Source organism: Chrysemys picta, chromosome 9, assembly GCF_011386835.1.
Source record: "Chrysemys picta bellii isolate R12L10 chromosome 9, ASM1138683v2, whole genome shotgun sequence".
Classification (NCBI taxonomy): domain Eukaryota; kingdom Metazoa; phylum Chordata; order Testudines; family Emydidae; genus Chrysemys; species Chrysemys picta.
Window position 1 is genome coordinate 27,285,140 of NC_088799.1, and position 19,629 is coordinate 27,304,768.

The following is a 19,629-nucleotide window of genomic DNA, read 5'->3' on the forward strand; positions in this document are numbered from 1 at the left end:
GTGGAAGGTGGGGAGGAAAGAGGAACTCAAGTGAATGTCTGACAAAGCTTCCCATCACGCAAGAGATTATGAATTGTAAAGTTTACTAACATGCTGGGCTCTAATTGCCCTATATAGACCTTGCTGGCAGTCTCTAAAAGGTACCTGCTTCACATTAACATGGTTCTGTTTGGACAGCATTAACATGAATTAGGTACCTTTCAGGGAGCACCCATCAACACCAGGCAGTTAGATCCCAGCATGTTAGCACAAATCACATACCTCTAGTTAGCTTTGCCATCACCATCCAGACAAGCCCAAAGTTTCAGTCTTAAAATAAACTAAGGTTTGAGTGAGAGTCACCAATCCCTCATTCTCAATTAAATAAATGTTTGTTAACCTTAATTTTTATTATAACATATTAACAAGTCTGTGGGATTGTTGATGCTGCATGTAGGCCATCTGAGACAAGGAGGTAAAATGACTCCCTAAAGCAGTGGTGGACAAATGTTTTGGCTCAAGGGCCACATCTGAGTGGGGAAATTGCCTGCAGGGCCATGAATGTGGGGCAGGGGGTTGGGGTGCAGAAGGGAATATGAGATCTGGGAGGGGATGCGGTGTGTAGGAAGGGGCTCAGGGCAGGGGGTTGGGGTGCTGGAGGGGGCTCAGGGCAGGGGGTTGAGGGCTCAGGGAAGGGAGTAGGGGTGCAGGAAGGGTGCAGAGTGCGGGAGAGGGCTCAGGGCAGGGGATTGGGGTGCAGGAAGGGTGTGGGGTGCAGCAGGGATCAAGGCAGGGTATTGGGGTGCAGGAGGGGGTGCAGAGTGCAGGAGGAGGCTCAGGGCAGGGGGTTGGAGGCTCAGGGCAGGGGGTTGGGGTGCAGGAGGGGGCTCAAGGCAGGGGATTGGGGGCACAGAGAAAGGGGCTGGGGTGCAGGAAGGGTGCAGAGTGCGGGAGAGGGCTCAGGGCAGGGGATTGGGGTGCAGGAAGGGTGTGGGGTGCAGCAGGGATCAAGGCAGGGTATTGGGGTGCAGGAGGGGGTACAGAGTGCAGGAGAAGGCTCAGGGCAGGGGGTTGGAGGCTCAGGGCAGGGGATTGGGGTGCAGGATGCAGAAGGGGTTTGGGGTGAGGGCTCCGGCCTGGCACCGCTTACCTCGAGCGGCACCGGGGTGGCAGTGGCAGGCAGCGGGGCTAAGGCAGGCTCCCTGCCTGCCCTGGCCCCGCATCCAGAAGCAGCCAGCATGTCCAGCAGTGGCTTCTGGGCATGGGGTGGGCAGGCTGGCCTCCCCTGTGGGTACCACCCCCAAAGCTTCCATTGGCCGAGGTTCCCCGTTCCTGGTCACTGGGAGCTGTGGAGGGAGGGCCTGAAGGTGAAGGCAGCGCACAGGGGCCACAGGGACGTGGTGCCAGCCGCTTCCGGGAGCAGCACGGGGCCATGGCAGGCAGGGAGCCTGCCTTAGCCCCACTGCACCATGGGGCTGGCAATCCTGCAGGCCAGACTCAAAGCCCTGATGGGCCGGATACGGCCCACCGGCCATAGTTTGCCTTCCCCTGCTCTGAAGTGATAGAAATTACCCAAATGCCACCAAAATGTTAAAGCATGATAATCCATTCTATTTGTATTAGCACGTCAGAGTTTATAACTCCATTCTTTAACTTGCTGCCTTCTACCCACACAGCTCACTCTGGTTTTGTCCTGCAAGATGCAATGTGCCCTCAATATCTCACTGAAGTCAATGGAAATTAACAGGTTTAGAGGCCTGTGCAAGGTACGGCCCCATCACAGCAGCAGTCAGTTTGTCTTCAGCTCAAGAAAACATTGTTCCATAACATCTTCTCCCAAAGAGGAAAAAAGCAACTTTGGATAGTTCCGTGAACACTAACATTTTTCTATCATGACCCTTTTAGGTAACTTCCACATGGTTAGTGTGAGTGTTGGTTTTAATTACGTCAATCTACACATTTAAAAACCACAGAGACATTTCTTTTAAAAAACAACCTACGCACGAAGGGGAAAGGATTAACATATTATCAGACAAAGATGTGACTACCTACTGAGACTAATCAAGGATTTTACAAACTTTCTTCTAATGCCTATGAGACTTCAGAATCTAAAAAGGAAGGTATGTATTTTAAATGCTTTTTATACATTTTAATATGTCCTTATACACCAAGGTAAATATATTGCATAAAATACTAAATAATATGCCAAATGCAGTGAAAAACTAATAGGTTAAATATTAAAAGCACTAATGTTTTTCACTGCACTTATTAAGTGTTACTGCATTATAACCGTTTTGAATGTCTTGCCCTTTGGAGACCCTGGCTCCTTCCACATAAAAAAAAAAGCCCTCGATTAGAGCAGTCCCTGAGCCAAAGAGCACTGGATACAGTTCATTCCCAAGCTCATCTGAAATCAAGCAGAACAGTCATTGTGGAATGACACAGTGAATTCTGTCTCGTATCGGGAGTTTGGCTCCCACCTTCTGTTGGCTCAGGAACAAAACCAACTATTTCCTCTGTACCTTGTGGGCACTCAACTTCATTTAACCTCAGGTTAATAATCTCTTTTTTGGGGAAGGGTAATATCCTCCATTTGCAGAAGGGTGATTATAATAACGTTATAGATCTTCTATTTCTAGCCATGAGTACTTTCAAGTATTTGCATTTTTATATACACAATATACAGAGACTAAGTAATTAAGTTATATTGATTTATTGTCAACTGTTACTACTCATGCAACATTTAACCTAGAATTATGTTTGATCACTAAAACAAACAGAATTTTTAGCAAACGAAAAAGACTGTACTATATAAATAGAAAGCTGGTATGGTTCAATGCTATTTCAACAAAGACTTGCTTCCCTGTCTTATTTCTCAGAAAAAATTTTTAACACAGTCATTTCCTCTTCAGTCAACATGTTCCAACTAAAGTTAATGCCAGTGTAGCAACTAAAAAAAACCCCTGATATACAATGGTAGTTTCAGATAGTTAAAATAATACTTAGATTCCCGTCTAAGCAAATACACTTTCCTTTCCCTAAATGTCCAATGAAGCCTGATAATATGAAGCAAATGACTGACAGATTCTTTAAATGTTTTCTGAACTACATAAAATATTCATCAAATATATATATATATTTTGGTTCAACTAGAAGAATCCACAGTTTTAGAAAGCACAGCTACTCTGCTGTCTCTATCTATTGGACAGACCCTATATTGCTTTTGACAGAGTATTATTAATGTTTACTAATCCTATAATATTTTTACATACAAAGTATTTTTATAAACATTAACTTAACTGGGGGGATTTGGGGGAGGGGTTGGTTTGGTTTTTTTGTTAGTTTTTGTTTTGTTGAGTAAAAGTGTCATCTTTTTGAAAAAAAAGGTACATTTTAATGTGGCTCCAATGAACTAACTAGGTCCCTGATCCAGTAAAACCAGGGCCAGTCTTAGGGGCAAGGTGATCACCCCGAGTCACAACTTTTAATGGTGCCAAATCACCATTGTGGGGTGCACATCACTCAGTCTATTTAGTTATTCATTTTACTCTGCTGCTCCACTCATCTGTTGTTGTGTGGTTTTGTTTTGGGGTTTATTTATTTTGGGTAAACTGCTGGGTGACACTGAAAACGTTTTCCACCCTGAGGAGAAAAATCCCCAGGGGCAGCCCCGCTGCAGACACACAAGTAACTTTACACACACAAATAGTCCCATTCACTTAAATGGACTGCTCACATGAGTGAATGTACTCAAGCACAAGTGTTTGCAGGAAAGGGACCCAAGATATTTCAATAAATTGCTTAAACATGAATGAAACCCATGCAATGTAATATGAACTATTCCAGACACTGGAATACTTTAGTTTCGCTAAAATCATTACCAAGTCTAGTCACACATTTTTATGAAATTATACTGGGACAAAATTCTCAAACTAATTATCTCTAATGTCTTGCTTTTCTCTCTGTTTAGGTTCTGGATATCTTTAAGCAGCCAACACACCTTACTTTTCCACAGGATAATTAAAATGTCCTTAAGCAATATCTCAAATTGCAATGTCTACACACAAATGGAACCATTTACCTATTTTTACTATTTAATTTTCCTCATTGGATTTATTGGGAGTTGTTTTGCCCTATGGGCGTTCACTCAAAAGGATCAGAAACAAAAATGTATGAGCATCTATCTAATTAACCTCCTAACAGCTGACTTCCTGTTGACTATGGCATTGCCAGTAAAAATAATTGTTGACTTAGGTATTGCCCCCTGGAAACTGAGGATATTCCACTGCCAAGTCACAGCTTGCCTCATCTATATTAACATGTATTTATCAATCATATTTTTGGGATTTGTAAGCATGGACCGCTGCCTTCAGTTAATGCACAGTACTAAGATCTATCGAATCCAAGAACCTGGATTTGCCAAGATGTTATCTGCAGTTGTATGGATAATGGTTCTCCTTATAATGGTACCTAACATGGTGATTCCAATCAAGGAAATAGAACAAAAGCCTACTGTGGGGTGTATTGATTTCAAAACAACATTTGGAAAAGATTGGCATGTGTTTACTAATTTCATATGTACAGCAATATTCCTGAATTTTTCAGCCATGATACTTATTTCCAATTTTCTTGTTGTTAGACAACTTTACCGAAACAAATACAGCGAGAGTTATGCAAATGTAAAGAAAGCTCAGGTAAATATACTGTTAGTAACGGCAGGCTACATCATGTGTTTCGTTCCTTACCACGTTGTTCGGATCCCCTATACTTTGAGCCAGAATGATGCTATAACTGATTGTCTTCTGAAACAAACCCTCTTTAAAGCAAAGGAATCCACTCTGCTGTTGGCAGTGTTAAACCTCTGTTTTGATCCTGTTTTGTATTTTTATCTTTCCAAGACATTTAGACTGAAAATTACTGAGACTTTTACATCACATAAAGAAACAAAGACTCTCACAGGAGAAGGAGTACACTGAGAAGAGGCACATTATATACAAAAGTACTGTAGTATTTCAGCCTATGTAAGGATATTAAAGAAGGTACTAACAGTGATTCCCCCAAGAGACAGTGCCCCCCCCCAAAATTTGTCCCCCACACTTTAAAATCCAACAGTTTCACCAAGTACAAAAATCTCTTGGGTCTTCTGTTAAAACTTGTAAGCTACTGTCTGTAGAAACCATTGATTGTATCTGTCCTGTGAAAAATACTTTATTACTATGTAAAACTTACAAACAAGTTAATTGACTTTGTTCTTAAAGTAACTGATACAATGTAAACAAAGGCTATAAGCCTTTAAGTGACGTTCACTTCATTGTAACAGCAAGGGCTCCTAGGAACAGACCCCCACCCTCTGTGATTATAGGGCCGGGAGTCTCAAATGAATTAGCACACATCCCGAAAGTGGTGGAGCAATAAATTAAAATATGGTTAAAATATTAAATGTATGTCGATGAATGCTTGATGTACATGAATGGTTAGGGAGGTGCCAGCCTAGAAAGGGAGTATCCATCGGCCAAAGAATGTGTCAAGTGAACTACCAGACAACCCCCGGAGGGTAAACTAGGATCCACCCCATCACCTGGAAGGATGAGAAACACAAACTTCGGACAGTGTGGAGCCACCAGGAATGCGCCACTTTGGACAGTGTGGACTGGGAGCCACCAGCTAATTAAGTCAGCCACAGCAGAATGAAACAGCTCCCATAGACTAACATAGGAATTAATTCCTATAAAAATGGACTCTAAAGACTGAGGACTTTGAGTCTCTGGTTCTGCTGCCAACCTCCAGGAGCATCAGGTGCATCTGACACAGACTCAGCTCCATCCTCATGACCAAGATACCTGGCTAGTAACTTGGCATGAGCAACTTCTAGGCTGGTAACTATAACACCTATACAAAACTTAAATAAATAAATGTATGTGTGTGTGTGTGTGTGTAAGAAATAAGTAGTCAAACAACATTGTTTACTTTTATCTTTTGCTTTATCATTATATTTACAATAAATGTGGCATCTTTGCCTTATCCCTCTTAATAAGATCCTGCTGGTTATTATTCTATTGGTATAACATTTTGGTGGAGAATTGCAAAAGGGGGAATATTGGTAAAAAGCCTCAGGTATTGTTAATATTGTTGTGCACACAGCCGGCTCTATAGAGAGCGGTTCTATTTTTGGTTAACCAAAGCCTACTGACCTCCGGAGGGTAGAGGCTTCATAAAAGAGCTCATAAAAACTTTAAGCTACAATTAATCATATTCAAAGTGTTTAAAGCTGCTCGCTGAACAAGACCAGAGGTAGCAGAATAAAATAATTTAGGCTGTGTCACTCGCTGCAAGGGTTCAGGGGTAACAAAGGAAACTATACACGTTAAAAATGTTTAAGAAAAGACAAGGAAAAATAGTCTCAGAGGAAGGAATGGAGTTTAAAGGAGCTCCAACCTCACCTTTTGTAAAAGAAATAACACCCTTTAAACAAATCCTTCAGAGATATGGGCACAGTCCTTGGACTGAACAAGCCCTTGCAGATGCTTGCTCTATTTCGGATCTAGAGGATAGATTAGCCCAATATATCCTCATATATAAACCCCCAAATGCAGCAAAAAGAGACGCTGCAGGAATCTGGCTGCTGTGGGAGGCTTGTAGTAACAGTTACCTCCGCCTAACAGCCTGTAAAAAAAAACAAACAAACAAACAAACAAAAAAACTATCCCAATTGGAAAAAGGGGTAGAAAATTAAAAAGTAATGGCACCAAATCTTGCAAAAATCCAAACACAGCCCTTGGTCTGATCAAGTGTAAGCTGATGTCCATACAATTTCAAACCTAAAAAAACCCAAATTGGCTAGGTACTTATTAATATGTAAACCCTTAACTTTAATAAAAAAGAAAGCAGCCGCAGTTTGGCTTCTATGGAAGACCTGTAACAAGGTATTCCTTCAATTGGCTAAATGTAAAAATAAAAAACTGCACCAAAATTTAGAAGCCTCGGCTGAAAAGCAGAGAAATAAAAATGTATGTCCGTTAGTACCCAAACCCAGTTAGATGCCCTTAAGGTTGTGTACAGAAAGTTAAAACAGCACTCTCAAATTTTACAGCAGCAGTAACATCAGGAAAAGGAACATTTGAGACCCCAGAAAAGGCAGACTTTTGGGACCCCTCTGAAGATTGGGAAGGGGAATATTTGGGTAGATTCCTCCTCCCAGGGCCAGAATGCCATTGCAACAGTAACAACAGTGCCTGCTTCTGCCTCAGACCTTCAGGCCATGGCAAAGTGGCTGGGGATTTTAAAATAAAAAAAATGTAAACTCACAAAGAAATGCACCACTTAATTAGCATTTGTGCAGCCCCAAGTACCAAACACATTGTGGCAAAGACTGAGCAGGGTCTGCCATGGTGGGAGCACTGTGCTAATTTGTTTCTAAGCTTCTATCTTTCAGGCTCTAAACCAAAACATCAAAAGAGCTGGTACCAGCTAAAAAGTTATAAAATACCATAGTTATAGTGTCGCGACAAAGCCTGTGTTCAGTGTTCTGTGTTGCATGTTCTGTGTCTGTCTCTAGTAGTGTCCTGTGCTAGCATTGGGTCCAAAGAAAGAGGGAATACTACACTAGACAGGGAAAATGTCTTTTCTTCTCTCTACTTCCCCCATGTCCATCCAACTTATCAATCACCACTCGTGTCCAAAAGACTTTGGTCCCCAGTGCAACGGGTTTATTTTTTTTTGTTAGTTTCTCTAATAGTCATTTTCTTGTTAATTTTTGTTATTAATACATTTGTATTGTTAGTTACATTTGCTTGTATTGTTAATTCCACACTTTCCTCTATGCACTCTGGTTCTACTTCCCCAAGCCCCCATAACCTGTAAGACTTTGGTAGTTCTTGGGTAGTTCTTGGGCCCCCATCACCTGTAAGACTTTGACCCATAATTGCAATGCCCCATCTTTTAGGTCCCCAGAGACCTCTTGAAAACAACTGTTAAAAATAGGAAATTCTGCAACATTTTAGCAACTAAATGTTAGTTTAAGTCCAAATCAGCTTAACCTTGTATAACAACTGTGGTACTCCTACAAAATCTTATTTGTTGTGTGTGCTTAAGAAGGTCCTAACCGCAGTGACTTTTATTGTTTGATGGCTATTGCAGCATCAAACTTGGGCCTCATTTTATTTGTCAATGTACCCAATTATTATAATGGTAATGGTTTTATTGTATTCCCAATTATTATAACTATAATTGTTTGCATTTGTGTTTAGGTTATATCTGGTGTTTAGGCAATTGTAATGGTTTTAGTTATATTCACCTGGTTATAATTGTTTGGTTTGTTTGCAACAGATCACCTGTGCCCTACAATAACAACAACTACTGTAATAATCATAAATAAAGGGGCAAAGTGTTGTAGAAGCAGCCCACCTGGTCAGCAGTTCTAAATATAATTTTTCATTCCATCATTGTCCTATTAGTAATCCTAACTGTTATGTTGGTTCTGCCTTGAAACAATTACATAAAGTGCGACCCATTCATATGGGATGCACTGAAATGCAGATGCTTGCCCTATCTACTTTGGAACACAAGATGTTTTGGGTAATTTTGGGTAATATTAACGTTTTAATGCATTTGTTAAAACAAAGAAAAAAATCTCTGTTTAATACTTACCAATATAACTGGATGCAGTATGTTTCCAGCACTGTGAAACCAAACTTGTTAATTGGAAGAATAATTGTAAAAATAGCACATCAACAGTCTCTAGAGGCAAAGGTATGAAAGGTTAGCCCACTCCCCATATTACACATGGGATCATTCTGGCTGCCTTGGACCTCGAGCCAGTGGGCTGGGAAAGAAAAAAAAACTATTGAACACTAGAGGTTGTACCAAATGGACTCCTCAAAAGTGGGTATGCCTCACCTTACCTGTTGCCCCAAAGCCTTGTAGTAAAAATGTTTCATTGGAATCATGTATGTGGGATAAATTAAATAATAACACCAAAGTATTGTACAATGAACAATGTGTATGTATTCACTCATGGGAGGAAGTATTTTGGAAGGATGGAAGTGTTAGCAGCCCCCCAGTAGATAAATGTAAATGCAATGTCAGTACTGTTTTTACTAGAAATCACACTTACTATTTACTGCGGCCAAAAAGGTCCCAGCTAACACTAACAGCTGAGCTGGCCAACTTCTCGATTAACCTTAAAATTAAATGGCAAAATCTTACTGATAGCCTCATTAAAAGCAAAAAAAGTAACCAAATTTTTAAAACAAACAGATGACCAAGTAGAAAATCAGACTATTCATATTATACATGCCAATGGGAACATGTTACAAATTGCCACCGCAGAGAAACAAATTACAACCTACCACTAGTATAATATATTCTCTGGATGGTCCCCAACTACCACTGGCATCCTATCAGTAATGCTACACCCCTTAATAGTAGTCTTAATATTAAATTGTATTTGTATAATTGGTATGTGTGACATGTGTTTTCAAATAAAAAAATGTATGCTAAATTAAAATCACAAACGCATGTTGCCTCACAGTACATTCTCTTAAACAGGTTAAAAAAAAGTGACACTAACGATTATATAAATATCGTAATGTCAAAGGGGGGTTATGTAGGGATATTAAAGAAGATACTAACAGTGATTCCCCCAAGAGACAGTGCCCTCCCCCATAATTTGTCCCCCACACTTTAAAATCCAACAGTTTCACCAAGTACAAAAATCTCTTGGGTCTTCTGTTAAAACTTGTAAGCTACTGTCTGTAGAAACCATTGATTGTATCTGTCCTGTGAAAAATACTTTATTACTACGTAAAACTTACAAACAAGTTAATTGACTTTGTTCTTAAAGTAATTGATACAATGTAAACAAATGCTATAAGCCGTTAAGTGACTTTCACTTCATTGTAACAGCAACGGCTCCTAGGAACAGACTAATCACAGAGGGTGGAGAAGGGCCGGGAGTCTCAAATGAATTAGCACACACCCCGAAAGTGGTGGAGACGGTAAATTAAAATATGGTTAAAATATGAAATGTATGTCGATGAATGCTTGATGTACATGAATGGTTAAGGAGGTGCCAGCCTAGAAAGGGAGTATCCATCGGCCGAAGAACGTGTCAAGTGAACTACCAGACAACCCCCGGAGGGTAAACTAGGATCCACCCCATCACCTGGAAGGATGAGAAACACAAACTTTGGACAGTGTGGAGCCACCAGGAATGTGCCACTTTGGATAGTGTGGACTCGGAGCCACCAGGAATGTGCCATCTGCTAATTAAGTCAGCAACAGCAGAATGAAACAGCTCCCATGGACTAACATAGGAATTAATTCCTATAAAAATGGACTCTAAAGACTGAGGACTTTGAGTCTCAGGTTCTGCTGCCAACCTCCAGGAGCATCAGGTGCATCTGACACAGACTCAGCTCCATCCTCATGACCAAGATACCTGGCTAGTAACTTGGCATGAGCAACTTCTAGGCTGGTAACTATAACACCTATACAAAACTTAAATAAATAAATGTATGTGTGCGCGTGTGTGTGTATACGAAATAAGTAGTCAAACAACGTTGTTTACTTTTATCTTTTGCTTTATCATTATATTTACAATAAATGTGGCATCTTTGCCTTATCCCTCTTAATAAGATCCTGCTGGTTTTTATTCTATTGGTATAACACCTAGACTACCAACGCTGTGTGCATATGTACAGGGCCGCTCCAGGCACCAGCCCGGCAAGCAGGTGCTTGGGGAGGCCGCTCCAGAGAGGGGCGGCACATCCAGCTATTCGACGGCAATTTGGCGGACAGTCTCTCACTCCCGCTCGGAGTGAATGACCTCCCGCCGAATTGCCGCCGCGGTCTTTTTTTTGGGGGGGGGGGGCTGCTTGGGGCGGCCAAAACCCTGGAGCCGGCCCTGCATATGTAGTATATACAACTGCTGTGCGTTTGCTGAACATGGCTAACAATGTCAAGAAAATTACTGTCAAACCCTAACCCTGGACAGAAGAAAAGCTTAATGATGGGTCTGGATCACTATTATTTTACCGCTTCATACACAGATGTGGAATATTCTACAGTTCTGTACTATCAGAAGACCTGATACTAGTTATAGGAATATTTTAAACACACTGCTTAATTAAGAGCATATGAAGTCATACTAGAGACCTACCCAAAATACCTATGAAGCATGATCCAAACATGTTTTGTAATGCAATTTATCAAAAAAGATTCAAACATTTAATAAAGGTTTATGGATTGAGGCTATCTGGACTCACCTTTACTACATAACAATAATGTTAAATGCTTTTGGTATTCATTTACCTAGTATAATAAAGGAAGAATGTTCTCAACAGCAACTGATAAGCTGCAAAGACTTTCCACAGCCATAATTTAACCAAACACATTTCAAAAGGCACTTTCTCTAGAAAGTGATTTTAAGTTGCACTGATTTAAAATGCACTGTATCTGCTTATATCGCCCCGGCAGTTGCTTACAAATAAATGTTTTCATCTTGTAATATGCATCTTTTTCCCCATTTTGCTACTTCACTAAGTATTAAAATTGTGGAAATATATAAGTTACTACAGTAAAATTCTCAGGTTAAATGGGATAAATTGAACAGCACATAAAGTCACTAGACAAAATGTAAAATACTCAATTTTTCTTTCTGTATGTTCATGATTTTTATAAGAATTTTTAAACAAAAACAACACCAATAAAATAGCTACATGATATTTACATCTTAGACATTTCGAAAATAAAACGTCTTAAACATCCAATAGTCAAAGACAAATACAAGCTATTGCCAATCTGGATTCATTCCAATGGTAAACCAAAAATACTTCAAAAATGTAACGAAATCTAGATTAACAAATTTATTTGGGCATAAGCTTTCGTGGGCTAGAACCCACTTCATCAGATGCATGTAGTGAAAAATACAGGAGCAGGTATAAATAGAAGAAAGGATGGGGGTGCTTTACCAAGTGTGAGGTCAGTCTAACAAGATAAATCAATTAACAGCAAGATACCAAGGGAGGAAAAATAACTATTTAAGTGGTAAGAGAGTGGTCCATTACAGACAGTTGACAAGAAGGTGTGAGTAAAAGTAAGGAGAAATTAGGTTTAGGTTTTGTAATGACCCAACCACTCCCAGTCTTTATTCAGGCCTAATCTGATGGTATCCAGTTTGCAAATTAATTCGAGTTCTGCAGCTTCACATTGGAGTCTGTTTTTGAAGTTTTTTTATTGAAGAACTGTCTGTTCTTGAGTGACCAGAGAGATTGAAGTGTTCTCCTACTGGTTTTTGAATGTTATGATTCCTGATGTCAGATTTGTGTCCCTTTATTCTTTTGTGTAGAGACTGTCCGGTTTGGCCAATGTACATGGCAGAGGGGCATTGCTGACACATGATGGTATATATCACATTGGTAGATGTGCAGGTTAACGAGCCCCTGATGGTGTGGCTGATGTGGTTAGGTCCTATGATGGTGTCATGTATTGTGACAAAGTTCCTCCTCTATCTTGGTGGGTCCTGTGCTTATTGGCGGATTTTCTTGCCTCAGAGATTCACCATGTGGGTTGGGAAACAGCCCAGAGACCTTCCCCTCTGGAAGAACCCACAGTCCAGGTCAACTGGGAGGTTTGGGGGGAACCCAGTCCTGCCCTCTACTCTGGGTTCCAGCCCAGGGCCCTGTGGACTGCAGCTGTCTATAGTGCCTCCTGTAACAGCTGCATGACAGCTACAACTCCCTGGGCTACTTCCCCATGGCTCCTCCAAACACCTTCCTTATTCTCACCATAGGACCCTCCTCCTGGTGTCTGATAACTCTTGTGCTCCTCAGTCCTCCAGCAGCACACCCTCTCACTCTCAGCTCCTTGCGCCTCTTGCTCACAGCTCCTCACACTCACACCACAAACTGAAGTGAGCTCCTTTTTAAAACCCGGGTGCCCTGATTAGCCTGCCTTAATTGATTTTAGAAGCTTCTTCTTAATTGGCTCCAGGTGTCCTAATTAGCCTGCCTGCCTTAACTGGTTCTAGCAGGTTCCTGATTACTCTAGTACAGCCCCTGCTCTGGTCACTCAGGGAACAGAAAACTACTCATCCAGTGACCAGTATATTTGCCCTCTACCAGACTCCTGTATCCCACTGGTCTGGGTCTGTCACAGTATTTATACTTGCTCCTGTTCCTGTATTTTTCACTCCATGCATCTGATGAAGTGGGTTCTAGCCCACAAAAGCTTATGTCCAAATAAATTTGTTAGTCTCTAAGGTGCCACAAGGACTCCTCATTGTTTTTGCTGATACAGACTAACACGGCTACCACTATGAAAATTAGATTGTCTTCGTTTACTGATCCGCAAAATGTATTCATATTTTGACCAACTGTAAACAAGGACCCAAAATTTTTCTGGACAGACAACTCATCCAAAATCTAATAGCAAGAGAGTAAGAAATTTCAACCCAATCTTCTTATATTTTTTAAGCAGAGCTGATTATAGCCACATCACATCTTATCTCTTGATGTGATAACTACAATAGTTGGTGGAATTTTGTATTGTCTTTTAAAATTGTGTCAGTTTTCCTATATTTTGAGTGAACACGTCTAGGCTGAGACACACGCTCAGCCTCTAGGCTTATTCAGTATTTGGCCACTCTCCTGAAGCTGCCAACAAGGGTATGTGTTGGAATGGTGGGGTTTTCTGGGGTCGGGACATGTGTCAATTAGCTCCCTTCATTCCTCAAGTGGCCTACAGTTAAATGCCAACAAAAAAACCAACCAAACAAACAAAAAAAGACCCACGGAAGAAAAACCTACATTGATTCTTCAGTCCTACACATTTCACCATTACTAATCTCATACATTCGGATTCCCTTATTTCTCAGCTATACCGTCAATTATGACTCAGAAAATGAAACAGCAAATGAAACAGAAAAACTGGTACCAATGTATTGGTAATTTAACCAGATAGCAGTCAACTAATTCTACAGAAAATGAAAATTCCAGTGACTAAAAGTATCCAATTTTCTATTCAGTATAATTGTTTATTTGATCCATAACCCCTACATGAGTATTTTAATGCAGTACTCATTTTCTTCATCTAGCATATCACCATGTGTTATTATTTCCTATGCATATGTCTATAGCTAAACAACTACACGGAAGGCTCTTTGAAATATAAAACACTCAAAGCAACCAAAAAAGATCCTTGCTGCATCTCGTATTATCTTGTGCCCTAGATCTGGTTCACATTTGGGCACAGTAATGCAATCCATTGCACAACAGGGTTAAGAATAAAATTAGTGTCACAGCAACTATAATCTTTTGGGGTCAAAGTTACCCAGTGTAGTAGGTGCTCTGAAGGTCGTCACTTTAGTAGAGCCACCGTGGGAAAGGGCAACTGTGGACTGGATAGACAGGGGTACTCCACCTGGCCAAGCTGCGGCAGAGATAGGCTCTGTGCTGACTCTGCACAGGCCATCACAGAAGTTTGGAGGCAGGCCGAGGAGAGGCAGGCTAGGCCACTAAGTCCACAGTTGCAAACGTCTGTATAGGACCTGTGTCTAGAGTGAAACTTTAATTCTAACACAGAGGCTATAGTGGCAGCCAGGAAGGGGATAACAAAACTATACGGCACTGGCAAGTGTGTGGTTTCTGTCCTGCCAAGATCCACACAGTTCCCCAAAGTCTATTGGGTCATTTGCGAGGAGCTTGGAAATCTCATTCTTAATGCAGGAACAAAGATTGTTCATCTATATCCCCAGGTTGGTGCATTAGGAAACTCTAGTCAAAAATGAAGGACTGCTGGCAACCTACACTCATCACTCTAGCAGCTGATATCTTCAGTATTTAAACAGGTTTGAGGCTTAAGAGAGGCTTCAGTGGTGCCCCAGACCTCTGCTAAGTGATAAATCTCACCCTCCAAGCAGTTTTATTCTTTTATGTAAGTGCTTAACCATCTTCAATCTATACATTTACATATAAAATTAAAATGTAAAGAGTTAACTTACCAGAGGTATAGGGAAGTGTGTTGCATATTGCAAATGGCGAAGGAGGTCATAACTGGATGGAAAAATCAGTTCTCTCAGTTTTTCCCTCTTCACTGACTTCTCACTGTTAATTGAAATTCTTCTGTCTAACAAAGAGTTGACATTCTCACAAGACTCCCCAGGCATTGGAGAAAAAATCTAAGTAATGTAAAACAAATGTTTAAGATTACTGAAAACTGAAACATTCACAATTCAACCATTACATGATTGCCTTGATTCTGCTCCTATTTACCTCAATGGAGATGCTCAGCATTTAAACCATCATGAGAATAGAGAATCAGACTCAACATTTAGAAAATGTATTATATAACATTATCCCAAGTATTTGTACAGTGTGTATTTACAGACTAACAGTGCTTTGATATGCTGGAGATGGCTTAAGGGACAACTGTGGAAATCAGTGAGAGCTCCCCAATGTAGTAATGAAGCGATGCTTTAGCAGGTGGGTGTATGGAGATGATGATGCAATACCCTATACTTGTAACACTACAAGGATTGGATGAAAGAATATTAGCCATATGACAATAATAACATGGTTCTAGTTCAGAATCATGGAGAACACATTTTTGTGCAAATAGCAAGCAAGGGGCAAAGAAATGCAGTGTGCAGAAAAATCAAAAATTAAACCTACTGGAAACTCCGAACCAAAATCTGTCTTAAAGTCACTCTTGTCTACATCATCAAAAATATTAGTGGTTCCTGAGTCAATGCCCATATGTTCCATAATACTACGTTCCTAATAATCACCAGAGAGAGAAAAAACACCAGTCAGATTATAATGAAAATTCTGTTTGATTGGTCATAAAGCCAAAAATTCCACCCATTTAAAATTAAGAAATAGTTTATTGTTTAAAATCAAGCAAAAACAAACCATTCCTACTGTCAATATTTACAATATTCCCTAATTTATAAAAGGTTTTCTAATTCATACCCATATTCCAAAGATAATCAAGGACAGATGGTTGAAAGGAAGACAAAGACAGATAGCACATCTTGTTCACCAAGAATCAGCATATATACTAGGGTGACTCTGCGCATAGGGGCGCCTATAGAACTCAATACTGCTTCCACCAGTATTGCTACCTGCCCTCCTCTGATGGATAGTACTTTCTCTGATGCATGTGTCCCTGTGGACACTATACGTTGTAATCTGAACATATCCCATGTCCTCAAGTTTCAATCAGGTTGTGAGACTGTGGGAGCTGAAAAGGAAACTGAGGAAACACAAGAAGCAAACCTTTGGTACTATACAGGCTGTACTACAGAATGATTTCACCTCAGCAAATTAAGGACCAGATGTAAAGTGCACTGAAGTTAATGACAGCCTTTCCCCATTTACTTTGATCTGCTCTCCTGAAACTCATAGAGATTCCAGCTGGGATTGTACATGTATAAGCAGCACTGCCTTGCATTATCATCTTCAGCTGAAGAGAATTCATTATACCTGCAATGCAGCTGGGGTATTTCAAAGCACCGGGATAGAGACACATTTGACCTGGGACTCCAAATGCAACAGATTATTTTCATTTTCACCTCTTTCCAATTATTAAAAGATCAGGTTTGAAGTTCTGCATTCCTTGTGTGGAGGTCTGCTTTTAAAAGGATGCTACTGATGCTGAACCTTGAATGCAAGAGAAATAAGTGAAGAGGTGTATTTTTACCTCCAATTTCACATCATGGTCCTTAGAATAGTGTTCATCCACAGTTTCTCCAGTAGGTGAGCGTGGTCGAGTGGTTGCAGTAACTGACAAGTCTCCACGCGATATTAAAGTGCACATGTATGCATCATGGGAGAAAACGTCATGTCGAATAAACTCGCAAAACAGCAGCACCAGATTCACAAATTCTGTCTTCTCATATTCACTGTTTGGGTCAGCTGCCAAAAAAAGGAATTGTAGTTTAAAACATAAATTTGCTCTTCAATTCCACAAAAATGTCTTTAAAACCATTTTTAACCATAGCTGCTGTTTTTTATTTTTGTCTTTTAAGAACTGCTTTTCTTCTCTACATAATAAGCCAAATCTAATCCAGTGCCGCATAACTGGCATACTTAGACTGAACTTTCTTCTGGCAGTTTATTCCAAAGCATTTTGCTCCATAGACTTCTGCCCACATTGTATTACTGGCAGGTTATTCACTGCTCTCCATGTATTTCTACCATGTTTAACAATGTATGAGCATATTACATATTGTAAAAATGGACACACTAGGATCCATCTCTCTCTCTTCCCCACCCGGCCAAAGAAGTCTTCATGATTTTATTATGTTTCTATCTATTAGGGCATTTTAGGTTCTTACTAAACACCTTTTGAACACAAACCCTTAAATCCTTTGAAATATTTCAGAAAACTATTTGGATGATTATTTTACTACAGATAAATGTTATCTTTATTTTTTCAGTTAAACATACTCATGTGTATCCGAGAAAAGAAAGAAAAAGAAAGAAAGAAAGAAAGAAAGAAAGAAAGAAAGAAAGAAAGAAAGATCGATACACTTTTGCCAATGAGTTACCATTGGCTGACAAAGAATCAAGAATGAATAATCATTTTTGAAGGTGACTATTTTACTTAATATTTGCATTTGTCACAGCAGTATTAAAATTTTACTCAGTTTGTAACACATCAAGCATTTCATGTTTGTAATCATGCAGAGGCAGCAGAAAGTAGCTCTTAACCACAACTTCTTTAATAGGAAACAACATCTCCAGCTAGCCACAAATTCAACTCATCAACAAGTATTTGAAACCAAAATGAAGTTACACTGTAAAATCTGAAACTAGTTCAAAATACAACCATTGTTCTACAAACAGCAATAATTTGCTGTAACATTAAGCAATTTATGGATGAACGAGCGAGTTTGGTTAGGTCACGCCTAACTTTTGGCAAACAAAGGCCTTCTTCTACTTTTCACCCCAATGCACCTTTTATAAACTCTGTTTGTTGTAGTTCTCAATATAGTACACTATCACACTTAGGTTGTTACAGGCCAGTTATGCTATCACTTTAAAACAGAACTACCAGAAGTGTACACCTGCAAAACTAAAGTGAAAGTTTCAGTTCATTCCGGAATTGGGAAGGAAGCCAAAGCTCACTAAAAAAATGTTAGCTATAAAATTAAAATAATCTAAGTTTAAAAAAAAATTGTTCAAAGGACAGATAAAATTGCACACAGCTTCAAAAGTAGAACCCCCCAAATGCGGAGAAGTGGTAACTCAGAGGAGTGAGAGAAGTATCTTTTTAAAAAGTACAATTATAGCATAGCAATTTTTCCTCTGTTGATAGATACCATCTGCATAGCATTCTCATTCTTGGAGACTGAGTAGCTCACACAGTATCTCAAAAGTATTCAAGTACTATACATTCTGCAGCAAGTTTAACAAGAAGGCCAATATGCATCCCCACAAGTACCACGCTGAATGATTTCAACATACTTTTGTTTTATGTTTCAGATAGAAAAGAGAAGGGAAGGAGAAGATACCTCAAACCACCACCAGAAAGATCTAAGAAAATTGAGCTTCATAAAATGAGTAATTCAAAATTTAGCTATCTCAAATTCCCAAAATGAAAAAAAAAATCTCTAAAGAACAAGTGAGCTAGGCACCCCTACTTTGAAAACAGGTTTGTGTGACCCAAGGACCTCCTGATGCCAACTAGCAGAGGGCACAGGGATATGTAAGGGTACTGGGATCCCCAAAAGAATGTAATATAAGAGGCCTAGAGAAAGCATGTTACACTAGTCATCATAATTAATGTGAAATGTATGTATGGAAAATACATGAAGACTTATGTAGAGATGCTGAATATTATATTCTCTAGGCCTTGTAGTTAAGGGCAGATCAATCAAAGATAGCATGCCTTGAAACAAACCTCCAGACAGAAGATGAGAGACACTTAACTCCCTGCTGAACCATTGATGTATTGTGTATCTTACAAAAGAAGTTTATTAGCATACTGAGTCAAATGCTCATGAAGAGTTTACAGAGATTTCAGAAGGAAATCAACAGGAAGAAGTGAACAGCACAGGGAGAGGGACCCTGTTTTCAGGTGAAGATCAAAGTTCTGGCCTGTTATATCTAGGGTGCAGATGAATCCCTGGGTATCCTTCAATCTGCAAAGACAAATTACCATTTGGCTTGAATTTATGAAAGAAAGATCTCAGCCATCCTGGTTGAAAACGCTGTGGGGAAGACTTGTGGTAAGATATCATGTAGGAAAGAAGAATTTACTCACTCTGTGCAGTAATTGCAGTTCTTCAAGATGTGTCCTGCTATGGGTGCTCCATTTCAGATGCGCATGTACCTGGCCTGCACATGTATCCTGTGCCTCCTCATGCCAGACACCAAGGTTATGTAGTGATGTGCAGGTGAACCACCTTAAGTTCCTTTTCCACTCAAACATCTCCATAGAGAACAGTCTGAAGCAGAGGGGAAGGGAGGCTGTGTAGTGGAACACCCATAGGGGGACACATCTCAAAGCACTGCAGTTACTGCACAGGTGAGTAAATTCTTCTTTCATACAGGATAGTTTACCACAGCGTAGTGCTTTGAAAACGTACGTAGTGAAGCTCACGGAGTAGCCCTATGTATCTCAGACACCATTATGTTTTTAAGCAAT

At 40.1% G+C, this 19,629-nt stretch overlaps 2 protein-coding genes across 10 annotated transcripts in view; one reads left to right on the forward strand and one right to left on the reverse strand.

Moving 5' to 3' along the window:
• MED12L (mediator complex subunit 12L) overlaps positions 1 to 19,629 on the reverse strand; it is a 326,631-nt gene that overhangs the window by 216,326 nt on the left and 90,676 nt on the right. For 5 of the 9 annotated variants that reach the window (XM_005286934.5, XM_005286931.4, XM_042853666.2 and 2 more), the window contains 3 exons: positions 16,678 to 16,892; positions 15,648 to 15,752; positions 14,978 to 15,154 (listed from right to left, as the gene is read on the reverse strand). In XM_005286934.5, the coding sequence (XP_005286991.1) occupies positions 14,978 to 15,154; positions 15,648 to 15,752; positions 16,678 to 16,892 (497 nt within the window). The remainder of the gene's footprint in view (positions 1 to 14,977; positions 15,155 to 15,647; positions 15,753 to 16,677; positions 16,893 to 19,629) is intronic. The other 4 variants (XM_005286935.4, XM_042853667.2, XM_008165069.4 and 1 more) reach the window with 1 other exon arrangement.
• Positions 1,980 to 6,010, forward strand: GPR171 (G protein-coupled receptor 171). The gene is made up of 2 exons (XM_005286930.4): positions 1,980 to 2,099; positions 3,950 to 6,010. The coding sequence occupies exon 2, from the start codon at positions 4,005 to 4,007 to the stop codon at positions 4,953 to 4,955; it is 951 nt and encodes a 316-aa protein (XP_005286987.3). The 5' UTR covers positions 1,980 to 2,099; positions 3,950 to 4,004; the 3' UTR covers positions 4,956 to 6,010.

Excerpts from the sequence above, each read along its gene's own strand:
- GPR171 (XM_005286930.4), top strand. The coding sequence starts at position 4,005 with ATGTCCTTAAGCAATATCTCAAATTGCAATGTCTACACACAAATGGAA.